The sequence below is a fragment of the Sander vitreus genome, chromosome 17, assembly GCF_031162955.1.
Source record: "Sander vitreus isolate 19-12246 chromosome 17, sanVit1, whole genome shotgun sequence".
In the NCBI taxonomy this organism is placed as follows: domain Eukaryota; kingdom Metazoa; phylum Chordata; class Actinopteri; order Perciformes; family Percidae; genus Sander; species Sander vitreus.
In genome coordinates, this window is record NC_135871.1 from 14,704,312 (window position 1) to 14,716,220 (window position 11,909).

The 11,909-nt window shown below is 42.2% G+C and overlaps 1 protein-coding gene across 8 annotated transcripts in view; it reads left to right on the plus strand.

Annotated features, from left to right (window-relative positions):
* Positions 1–11,909, plus strand: part of dst (dystonin) — a 100,511-nt gene that overhangs the window by 64,099 nt on the left and 24,503 nt on the right. For all 8 annotated transcript variants that reach the window (XM_078272784.1, XM_078272789.1, XM_078272785.1 and 5 more), the window contains 8 exons: positions 91–589; positions 960–2,428; positions 9,390–9,551; positions 9,755–9,925; positions 10,177–10,343; positions 10,783–10,942; positions 11,158–11,484; positions 11,645–11,729. In XM_078272784.1, coding sequence (XP_078128910.1) covers positions 91–589; positions 960–2,428; positions 9,390–9,551; positions 9,755–9,925; positions 10,177–10,343; positions 10,783–10,942; positions 11,158–11,484; positions 11,645–11,729 — 3,040 coding nt within the window. The remainder of the gene's footprint in view (positions 1–90; positions 590–959; positions 2,429–9,389; positions 9,552–9,754; positions 9,926–10,176; positions 10,344–10,782; positions 10,943–11,157; positions 11,485–11,644; positions 11,730–11,909) is intronic.

Consider the following 11,909-nt stretch of genomic DNA (forward strand, 5'->3'; position numbering starts at 1 on the left):
AATAACTTGAGGCTTATGCATCTCTAAAGAACCAGAATGTTATGTGGTTTTCTGAAGGAATGTTCATCTTGACTGATTTTTGTCATCCAGATCCTCCAGAACGAATTTAAGAGCCGAAAACCTCAATATGAGCAACTGGAGGAAGCTGCCTCTGCCATCCTGAGCTCCTTAGGCAACCAGGACCCCTCAAGTGGGAAGCTGGTGAGGGAGCAGCTTGCTAGCGTCACCCAGAAGTGGCAAGGCCTCACAGGAAAGCTGGACCAGCGAGACAGCCTCATCGACCAGGCCGTGGTAAAGACGGGGCAGTTTCAGAATTTACTGAGGAGTGTCAGTCAGACTGCCACTCAGCTGGAGAATCAACTCACCAACCATCAGGGCCACAGCACCCAGCCCGATGCTGTGAAGAAGCAATTGGAGGATGTCCATAACATCTCAGCACAGCTGAGAGACGAGAGGAAGAAGCTGAAGGAGGCTGAGGCCATCAACGCAGAGCTAACAGCGATGGTGACTGAGGACTATCTCAAAGCAGACTTGGTCAGGCAGCTGGAGAGTGTCAGCAAGCCTTTCAAACAGCTGGAAGAGAAAGCAGGTCCGCCTTTTAACCTAACCTAATAATGTAATGTTGTAATGTTTGGAAAGAAAGAAACATTCTATTTGTGTTGAGTCACACTAAAATATATGTATTCTATGACAACAACTTCCCAACAGGCTAAATTGTAGTAATCACAATTGCTCTTGTAAAGTATTCAAACTCTGGCTTTTTGTCAACTGTTTTTACTATTAATTTTATATTTGGCTTGTATCGTTTACCATGACTGCCCACTAAAGTATATCAGAAATGTGGAATAAAAAAGTCATATGCAACAATATTTCTGGCTACTTTTTGGTTCCACTTTTTGCACAAGAGGTATTGCAGCCTTTAACTCACTAATTGCCACATTTCTCTGTTCTGTTCTCAGCAAAACGGATCGAGCAGCTCAACTCAACCTTTGCCAGCTCTCAGCAGTTCCATCAGACCTCCAAAGACTTCCAGTCATGGCTGGGTGAGAAGCTCCAGGAACAGTCTAAGCCCCAGCCCATCTCTGCCAAAGTGGACATCCTGCAACAAACCCTTGAGGAGCACAGCAAACTCCAAAAGGCTCTCAGTGAACATGAGAAAGCTTATAACACAATCACCGGTGAAGGGGAGATGCTTCTGCAGAACACTGACGGTGCCGAAAAGTTGGCACTACAAGGGCAGCTGACTACGCTCTCTTCCAACTGGGAGGATGTGAAGAAGAGCTGTGTGGAGCAAACTGACAAACTTCAGACTGCTCTGCAAAAATCTCTGAAGTATCGGGAGCATGCAGAGAAGCTCAGCTCTTGGATCCAAGAGTGTGAAGCTAGTGAGGGCCGAGTTAAACTCACTGTTGATCCGATCGCTGTGGAGAGCTCAATTTCTCAGGTTAAAGCTCTCCAGAAGGATGTCGACAAGCACAGAGGGATGGTGGAGCAGCTCAACACGGTTGCAGATGGCCTTCTTGAGGTGGCCAACACAGACACTGAAGCTGTCAAAGAGGAGAAAGCTAGCATTGGCAAAAGAGTGGACAATATAGTGGAAAGTCTGCAGAGCAAAAGGGAGTCTCTGGAGAAGGTTTCACACACAGTTAAGGAATTTAATGATGCCTATAAAGAAGCAAAGGGTCAGCTTGAGGGGGCTAAGAAGCAGGTGGATGCCTATGAGTCACAGGGAGTGCAGGCACACAGCAACAAGAACCTGACCAACATGAAAGCCCAGCAGAAGAGTTTAGAGGGAGTGCAGAACCAAGTAGAGCACCTAAAGACCTTGGCCAAGGAGCTTGTGGTTGATGTCCCTGATGCTGATGGAGTGACAGACCTCTTACTGCAGGCTGACAGCGTGGAAAAAGACTACAGCACCCTTAACAAGAAACTAGAGGAGACGTGCCAAGTCATGGAGGGTAAACTGCAGGGTATTGGGCAGTTCCAAAACCGTATCCGTGAGATGTTTACCCGGTTCACAGACCTGGATGATGAACTGGACAGCATGGCTCCTGTGGATCTTGACTTGGGCACTCTTAAAGAACAGCAGGACAGCATTCAGAGCTTTGTGGCTAAGCTGCAAGAGCTGATGGCCAACACGGCCAATGCTGGAGACAGCTGTAAGAAGATGCTAGAGACTGAAACCTCACCCGACCTGTTAGGCCTGAAGAGGGATCTGGATACTCTGAGTAAGCAGTGTGGAAAACTGTTGGACAGGGCTAAAGGCCGAGAGCTGCAGGTGCAGAGCACTCTCACCAAACTGGAGGAGTTGTATGGTAAACTCCGCCAAGTGGAAGATAAACTTTGCAGTGCTGTGGACAAGGAGGCGTCGCAGGAGGCAGTCGGCATGGAGACAGATGTCATCAACCAACAGCTGGAGGCCTTTAAGGTATGGTATCCTCAGTTTAACATTTATTTTGTTATTTAGGCCTAAACATGGAATTTCATTGAATTCAATTGGTTAAATAATGATAAGTGATTGTGTTAGATGATAGACTGTTTGTAAAATCACAGCAGCAGTTACCCTTGTTTTTGTCTTTTTTGCATAAACTTTATTTCCGATATAGATTAGGGCTGCCACTAATGATGATTTTAAACCAGGGTTCTTCAATGTTTTTTAAGCCAAGGACCCCTTAACTGAAAGAGAGATGGAGCAGGGACCCCCTACTACTAATATTGTAAAAAATGAAGTTGCATATTAAACTGGGCCTACAATAAAGTGTAGGGTGGCCTAAAGCCCTTACATACCTTTTTAGTCCTTTTAATGTTAAATGTGGCACAGTGAATCCTTGTTAACTGTCATCAATGGGGATTTATATTTGCTAATAATATGTTGGATTCATGTTAAGACTTTTTGATTTTTGAAAAGAATTTCAAATATTAACAATAATTTGGAGGCCCCCTTGTAGTAACTCTGAGGACCCCCTGTTGAAGATCTCTGTTTTAAACAATTGATTAATCTGCTGATTATTTTCACAATTATCTTATGTAACATAAAAAGGGGATGTCCTCAAATGTCTTGATTTGTCCGACCTACAAAATATTCAGTTTACTATAACGACAAGACGAGGAAAAGCAGCACATTTTCACATTTAAGAAGCTTAAACAAGAGTTTAGATTGTTTTTACTTAAAAATTACTCAAACGATAAATCAATTATTAAAATAGTTTCTGAATAAAGTTCTGTTGATTAATTGACTAATCGTTTTAGCTAACATAGATGTCAAATGAATTACATCTATGTAACATTGAATCAGAGAGAGGTTTAAAATAATTTGCAGTCTTTTGGGGTTAGTAAGAATAATGGCGGAACAAATTCCAAATTAGACCCAACATATTGCACAAACATTATTATCAACTTATGTGCTTTTACAATTTGTTCACATATAGTTAAACTGAAACTAATTTGAGAAAAGCCTTTCTTTTAAAATCAGATAATAGAAATCTGAACATGCATACATTTGATTGGTTGATGGAATTCAGTATTTAAACGTAATATTATCTTTCCTTTTATCCAAAAATTGTGGACACTGAGACAAAAGTCCCTTTTGGTATTCAAACAGGCAGTTATTGACAGAAATTAATTCATATACTATGAATTAATTTCTGCTTTCATATATATATATATATATATATTTGAAAATTTAAATGTTTTAGATGCTGTCTGTCTAGCCACAAAACCTTGCATCGGGGCAGATTACCAGCAGGCTCTTCACTGAGCACACTTGCTATATACATGGCAATCCTCTGGGGACTGCTGGTTCATTAAGGGCATCTGGTGTTAACAAAGGAGCTGCGGCCCATATGCGGTGATGGTGCAGGAGGGATGGACCGTCACAGCCAGGTGGTCACCAGCAGGGCGTCACTTGATTCAATGGTCCCAATAATGAAGCTGGGCCTGCATCCTGATCTCTTAACATCGATACTGTTGTTCTTTGACGCCTGAACCTTCACCGCCTGACATTATCTTGGGCTCTAAGCTTGTTATAGCCTGGTGTTAATTTGACTATGTTGACACAGACACCAGTTAGTAAAGTGATGGTTCCAGTATTTATTGCTGGGCTGAGCAACCATCAAGGCTTATGGTAATATGAAGACACACACTTGTAGTAGATTTTATAGCTGGTGCAAAGCAGCCCAAATGCCAGTGAACAATATAATCCCAGATTATATAGATTATTGTTTAGGCTTTTGTGTATTGTAGTACGAATGTTTGGACTTAACATGTACAGTTACTAAAGGTAATCATATATGCAGTACTACAAGCATACCACACAGCTTCCTAATTGTCATAATGGTCTGTTTTCAATTCCTCTGACTCTCCATATTGTCTATAAATGGAGGCATTTGTTATCAGTGAGGGATAAAACAAGGGGCCATTAGCAAGATTTACAGACCGATGCAAAATATTTTAAAGCCTAAAAAATTCCTGTGGAGTTTTCCAAAAGAGGATTAACCTATATTTAGAGGTGACATTATGACAGATAGCTATTACTATGGAACAATGTAAACAGCTGAGTATAGGCAAATGACACAGATCTGTCCTAAGATGTAGGTCAAGGGATTTTTTTTTGCTGCACTTATGCAGGAGGGTTACATCCAAGAGATACATGGATTGAAATATCATGGGGGTAGCGGGGGTGTCAGCTTGTTGTGTGGAGTTTGGTTTAATCGCCTTGCAGGGAAACTATTAAAAGAAGTGATTGATTCAAATTGTTGCTGAGCAGCGTTGTCATGGTGCATGTTTTACCCCCTCTTTGTCCTGTCATCAGTCTGGGTTGAGAGGGCATATACGGCCCTTAGTTTCTGGTGGAAAAACCCCTTTGTACTCATTTGTACCAATACATCAGGAGGAGAATTGCCAAAGACAAAGCCAAGCAGTATCAGGACTTGATTTGTTTATTTATTCAGTTGCAGCATGAAAACATTAGATGATTGTGTCATATTCTGTTTTATGTTCAGTGGATCAGACTCTTGTTTCTGTAGGTAAGTGGGCTTTATTGGCAGCTGTTGCGAAAGAAATAAACAGAGAAAGACAGCGCTTGGATTCGTCTCTTTTATGTGCTGTTACCATTTTAGGTCAAGTTTTGAAAGAGACATGCCTGACTTCATGTGTTTACTCTTGTTTTTCACTTGAGATGTGCATGAGCTTGGCTGAGGGAGTCCTGGTGTATGTATGTCTTAATGTGTACCTTAAAGGGCAGCTCTAGTGATTCAACACCGCTGGGGGTTGGCGTGGGTGTCTTTTCTCTCAGACATTACATCAGTGTCTCTTACAAATTCGGGAAGGAGTTTCTACCATCTGACTCATACTGTAGCTAACCCGGTCCATTGAAGTTAATGTGGGCAAAAAGTGTCATTGTGCCACATAGCAATGATACACTCTTCAAGTGAAACATGAAACTTCTGTGGGATAGTTGCTATACAGGTCAGGTGATTATGTTTTCCCACAGTTGTTGCTTCTAGCAAAAGTGTATATTTGCTGATTTTCATAGCAAACTGAATATCTTTTGGTCAGACAAAACAAGCATCAAATTATTTACTGATTACTAAAGAAAGAAATTAGCACATTTAATTGATTATGAACATTTTTGTAGTTAACCATTAATGCAAACAAGTCAGTTAATAATCCAGGAAGCTCTCCTCCTGGAGTTTTCCTTCATTGTATTGCATTGTAAGAGTTACAGCTTAATACAAATAAAAAGAACAAAAGCAAAAGATCTGATTTAAAGATAATATTAATTATCACTTTTCCGTAGAAAGCACGTTTCTCCCCGTGTGACTCAAGTTTGTCTCTTAGCTGCCGTTGCGCTGTTGTGTGCAGTGCTTAAATAAAATGCAGCATTCACAATTTCTGTAAAGTTCACTAAGCATAAAATATATTTATGATATATAGATATATGGGACAGGGGGGGGCAAAGGGACTTGCAGCAGCCAGGAAAAAGCCTGATTATTTAAAAAGTATGCAGGTTTCAGTGGCTGAACATCCTTTTTAAAATCCCACTAGATCCTAACTGCTTATTTATCTCTGCCAGCGTCCTCTTTCCATCTCCTCTCATGCATGCAGATCAGGACAAAGAAGTTGGGATTGTTCAGCTCCTTACCGAGCCACTGTGGTGTAGACAATCCAGGAAACAAAAATAAATTCCTTTCATTATCTCCCCTATTCTCCTTTCTTCTCCTACCCCGGTCACTGGACATAAAAAGCGCCTTCATGCACTTGGCAGAGCCGTCAGTGTTAAATTACCTGGGACCTGTGCCTCCCTCAGCATTCCACAGTAATTAAGAATATCTGTAGGGTCCACAGCAACCGTCCACAAGAAGAAAACAGAGGGCAAAGAGAAAAAAAAAAGGAAAATTGTGTATCTATTTCAGAATAGTGTGATGTCATCAGAGTGGGAGCTGCCTGCTGGTCTAGGTTTTTTTTTTTGTGAAGTATAAAAGCTGGTGTGTATCGCTTCCCCTCTCCATTCCCTCAGTCACTGAAATAAAAGAAGAAAAAAAACGAAAAGTGAGTGATTGTGTCAGGATGCAGAAGATGGCTTAGAAGTGAAGTCATATGGGCCATGCTGACATAAGGGAGAATTAGAAAGGAAGGGGGGGGGGTCATGTGTCCACCAATCAACATGTGCCGGAGCGGCTCTCAGCACAAATGGAGTTGTGGCAGATGTTGTCTGAATAATGAGCGGGGGCGGGGCATGAAACCCTCTGCCAGGAGGGTGTCTGTCATTGCAAGGGAGCGATGAGAGAGAAAGGGCAGGCTTTTTTGTTTATCCAGGAGTACCAGCTCTCCTCAGAACTGCCCACAGCTTTTGGTAGAGCCTGCTGGATTTGCCTGTGGATATTTTCACTTTGCACTGAAGATTTTCCTTTAGCTCGCATGGATGCTGCGAGGATTTCAGGGGAAAAGAAGCACTTTGGACCAGAGGAATAGGGATTAAGTTTTGGCAACGCACAGAGAAGAGCCTAGAGGAATATTTTTGGGATAGGTGACTGTATTGAATGACTGGATTTTCATTCCTACTACAGAATATGAAGCTGTTATACAGTCTTAGCATTTGTTTGAGATTTTTATATTGTTTGCCATATCTGTATTTCTAAAGCCTTTATTTTTTAACTAGTTCAACTTAATCCATTATATGTCCATTATTTTTAAAAGAACATTTTAAATTGTGGATTTTATTTTTAGTATTTATTTGTTAACTCCTCATTTTAAAGAGGAGAACAATTTTGATTTTAGACACGATTGCTCCTCATGTCAAGGGGTCAAATTGTGCTCCTTTTTAAATTACTCAGCGTGCACTAAAGCAACATATACCTCAAAGGATTTCACTACATCCTTAATGTTTTCTTTGTAGTAAGTATTGACAATTGTTTTACCATGGGCAAACCGCTGAGCAGACCAGATTGCCTCAGACAAAACCCTTCCTGTGTGGGGAAGGGGGAGGAGGAGGACTTGAACATTGATGACTGCTATGTGCCCCAGAGGTCCATTTATGACACTGTCCGGCTCAACGAGCAGATAGACTCGGGCTCTAAAGGCAGCCTTTCATCCCGGCACTTCACAAGCACCTTACCTTACACTCACCGCACGTTAGACCTCAGCAGCATGTGTGGAAATGGAGCTCTCTCAACTTCCAGTTCATTTGAGCTCCGAACCCGCAAACCTGCCATGCTGGACGAACGTGTCGTCTTTGATAGACTTAAGCTCAATGGGCACATAATCAGGGCTACTGATACAGTGCTGCCCAAATCACGTCTCCAGGGAGGAGAGAAAAAGGATCATCCACATCATCGTCGTTCATGGCGGACTTTTGCCCCAACTAACATGGGCGAGTATGCGAGCCGCAGTGGTACCTTATGTTCTGGGAGTGTGGAGAGGCCGGGGTTGATCAATGGCAGGAAAGGGCAGAGTATGACTAGCTCACTGACATCTGAAGAGGACTCGGGTCTGTACAGCCCGACTGTGGAGAAGGAGCGACATGCTCATAGATCCCACAAAAGAGCAGGCCCTGGTACAAGGAGCCTCTCGTCTTCAGAGGCGATGCATATGTCCGGGGACCTGAGAACTGGGCGATCGCTCAGCTCAGGGCAGGAGGAGTTCCCCTTCTCACCTGCGAGGGACAACCGGTCTCTTTACCACAGCAGCAGCTTGGTCCAGGAGCTGCGACAAACAGAATTGGGTGTGGTGGATCTAAATGAAAAGGATACCCTCAGCAATGGAGAATACAAATACTCCACAGGGAGGTTATCCTCAGGGTCAGCCTCCAGGTCTCAAAACGAAAAATCGGGGTGGCGTTCCAGGACTTTAACAGACTATGATGAGCTTTCCACTGCTGAGCTGTTAGAGGATGTGTCATCTCAGGACGACTGTGAGTTGGTCAGTGTGGTGGTGACACAGCCTGAGACATATGGAAACTCTGTAACTCTACCCATAGACAGCAGCCAGCAAACAGAAGCGTGTACTGTGCAACAAGGGGCGTCCAAGTACAACATGGAGGAGCTGGAGGAGTTTCTGCAATCAGTAGAAGCCTGTCTGCCGAAAGGTTTACAGACGTTCCAGCATGCAGGAGAGCAGGAGATAGAGGCCTTACTGAATGCCATCGCTGCATGTCCTGAAATGGACCCTATGGGTTACTTCTCCCCACAGGTGCCCAACAATAGCCTCTTCCTTCATTTCTGAGTTTTGTTCATATATGGTCCAGCACATGTTTCACTATCATACGTCTCTTTGGCTGAGTTTTTCCCAGTTGCTGGCTTGGTGTCTGATTACATGATATGAAATAGGTTTTGCCCACTAGCTCAGCCTGTGATTGTGCACAGCTGTGTGTTAAATGTTAACTATGCTTTACTACAAGCTGCTGCCTGGTTAGAGAGTTGTTTATGTCAGCTGGATTTTTAACACCAAACCTGAGGTGATGTCGTGGCAATCGTTTCTCTGGATTCGGGATGACTTCCTGGTATAATTTTGGACTTTTTGTCCTATAAAAACTAGATCTTGATCATCCTACTTCATTTATTCATGTATTATTGTTACATTTTTGATATGTTTCAGATTTACAGATGTTATGGGTTTGTGTAAAGCTCAGTAACACAAAATTATTTGAAGACAGTCGTGACAGGGAGCAACATTGTAATCAAACTCTTACTGTCAAAGAGGAATTATTCAGAATTAATTACAATTTTAATTTGGTCTAGTTCCAAACAATGTAATAAAAAAATGAATGCATTATGAAATCTCTGGTCTTTACAATTGGAACAGAAATCCAGTCTGTTAAATGAACCTCCAAATAAAACGTATGGCATTGTAATGTGAGCACTTATGAAATATTTATTCTGATTTGTCTTTAGGCTTTCCAGAAAGAGGACATTGATCCGTTGCAGACTCAGCTTCAAGACATCAGCTCCCTCGGCCATGGTCTGATCCAAAACGCTGCCAAAGGAACCAGCACCAAGAAGCTTGAGGATGACGTGGAGGAAGTCAACACAAAGTGGAATACCCTCAATAAAAAGGTTTTGTTTTCTACTACCGGTCCGACTGGTTGATCTTTGCTTTTGAATATTGGTCTTTAGTGAAAGTTTAAAGCGATATTGTTAGTGTGATGAGTCATCCATTCTTACTATCCAATATAGTGTTATCCTTTGATGAGTTACTGGGTGCAGTTTGAAGTTGGCTTTAAAACAGGTGACATCTATATTTACCATGTGGTCTGCAGATTGCTGAGCGTTCAGCCCAGCTGCATGAAGCCCTGTTGCATTGTGGGAGGTTCCAGGATGCTCTGGAGTCACTGTTCAGCTGGTTGACTGACACAGAGGAACTCGTGGCCAATCAAAAACCTCCATCTGCAGAGTTCAAAGTGGTCAAGGCACAGATACAAGAGCAGAAAGTAAGCCGGTTATCACGTGGTACAAACATATTAAAACACACTAACTGTTTAATCTTTCCACTTCAAAACGCCATTCGTTTTATTTAATTGACATCCATTGTTAAACACGAGTGTGGTACACAAAGCTTTTAGTTTAATGGACACTTTATTTGTGCCTGTTAGATTTACTGTTTTTCACCATCAAGCAACGCTCGCGGTCAGAACATGTTAAAGGCGCCTAATAACTCTCCTCCTTTGTTTGCCTTTGACAGCTCTTACAGAGACTGCTGGATGACAGAAAGCCAACAGTGGAGCTGATAAAAAAAGAGGGAGAGAAGGTTGCAGAACGGGCAGAGTCTGTGGATAAAGAGAAGCTTGCAAAAGAGATCGGATGCCTGGGGCAGAGGTGGGACACTCTGCTCAAGAAGGCTGAAAACAGGTCTGTATAAACATGTAATGTTAAAAGTCCTTCTAAATGCAGTGCTTCAGAGTTAAAACTTGCTAATGAAAAGTTTTCCTAAGATATAAAGTGTTGTGATTTTTTTTGTCCCTTCATTGAATTTGTGTTTTTGCCTGGATTTGGATCTGGGAATATTCAAAACCTATAAGAATGTCAAACTCCTAAAATCACATTTCCTTTCCTCCTACTGAAGCTTAAAGCAATAGTAATAGCAACAGAAAATGCACTTATTTGCTTACTTGCAAAGAGTTAGATGCGAAGATTGTTACTACTCTGAGACATAAGAGTGGTACCGATCCACTCATCTGACTCTCAGAATAACTTTTGCTCATTTGTCACTCATTTGTCACTTTGACTTTGTCCATTACTGTACTTTGCTCCTAATCCACTGTTTTTACTATCTACATAAATGTGTCAGGCACAAGCAACTGGAGAGCATCTTAGTGATCACTCAGCAGTTCCACGAGACCCTAGAGCCCCTGAGCGAGTGGCTGGCCGCTACAGAGAAACTCCTAACCAACTCTGAACCCATCGGCACTGAGACGTCTAAGCTGGAAGATCAGATCTCTCAGCATAAGGTAATATCCATCATTTCACTTCATTACCATATGTTTTGGTATTTGTATGACCCAATCAGTTATGTCCATCTGAATTGATTTTCATTTATTTTGCTTGTTACTTTTAAGTTTGTGCATTTCATTATTTCCTATTCTGTTTGTCATTCATTTCAGTTTTTATATTTTTGTTTGGTGTTTGTGTCACATTTCGTTTGTTTCCCATTCCCTGTGGTCAGGCCTTAGAGGAGGAGATTATGAATCACAGTAAAGACCTGTTACAGGCCGTCAGTCTGGGTCACATGCTCAAAACTGTGAGCTCAGTCGACGAAAAGGAGTTTGTTCAGTCCAAACTGGACGCCACGCAGGCCAGTTACATAGAGCTCCAGGAGCGATGTAGGAGAAAAGCTGAGATGCTGCAACAGGCTCTGGCAAACGCCCAGGTGTTTGGAGAGGACGAAGTGGCCCTCATGAACTGGCTCAACGAGGTGCACGCGAGGCTGAGCGAAGTGTCCATGGAGGACTACAAAATAGATGTTCTTGAAAAGCAGCTGGCAGAACAACGGGTATACACTCCTCCTCAGGCCACACATTATGTTGTCCTTTCATTTCAGTTGCATTATTCACGTTTCAGTTGATTTTAGTGATTTGTGGGCCATGCATTGTTTACAGTGGGAAGTTTGTTTTCACTCTCAATGACTTTCTAAGCTTGTGGTTTCCTTTTAGGCACTACAAAGTGATATTGAGTTGAGGAAGAAGAATGTTGACCAAGCCATCTCTAATGGGATGGAGCTTCTGAAGCAAACAACAGGCATGTCTGACTTTATGGCTTTCCTATCGCAGTTCATACAGTTAAATCTCAGCAAACAATTCTGTCTCTGTAATACAGATCATAAGGTTTCTGGTCTTATTTTAGGAGCAGTTTAACAGAATCGTAAATGACAAAATTAGTTCAAATCTAATTATTGGAAAGCACTGGTAGTGTCGTCTC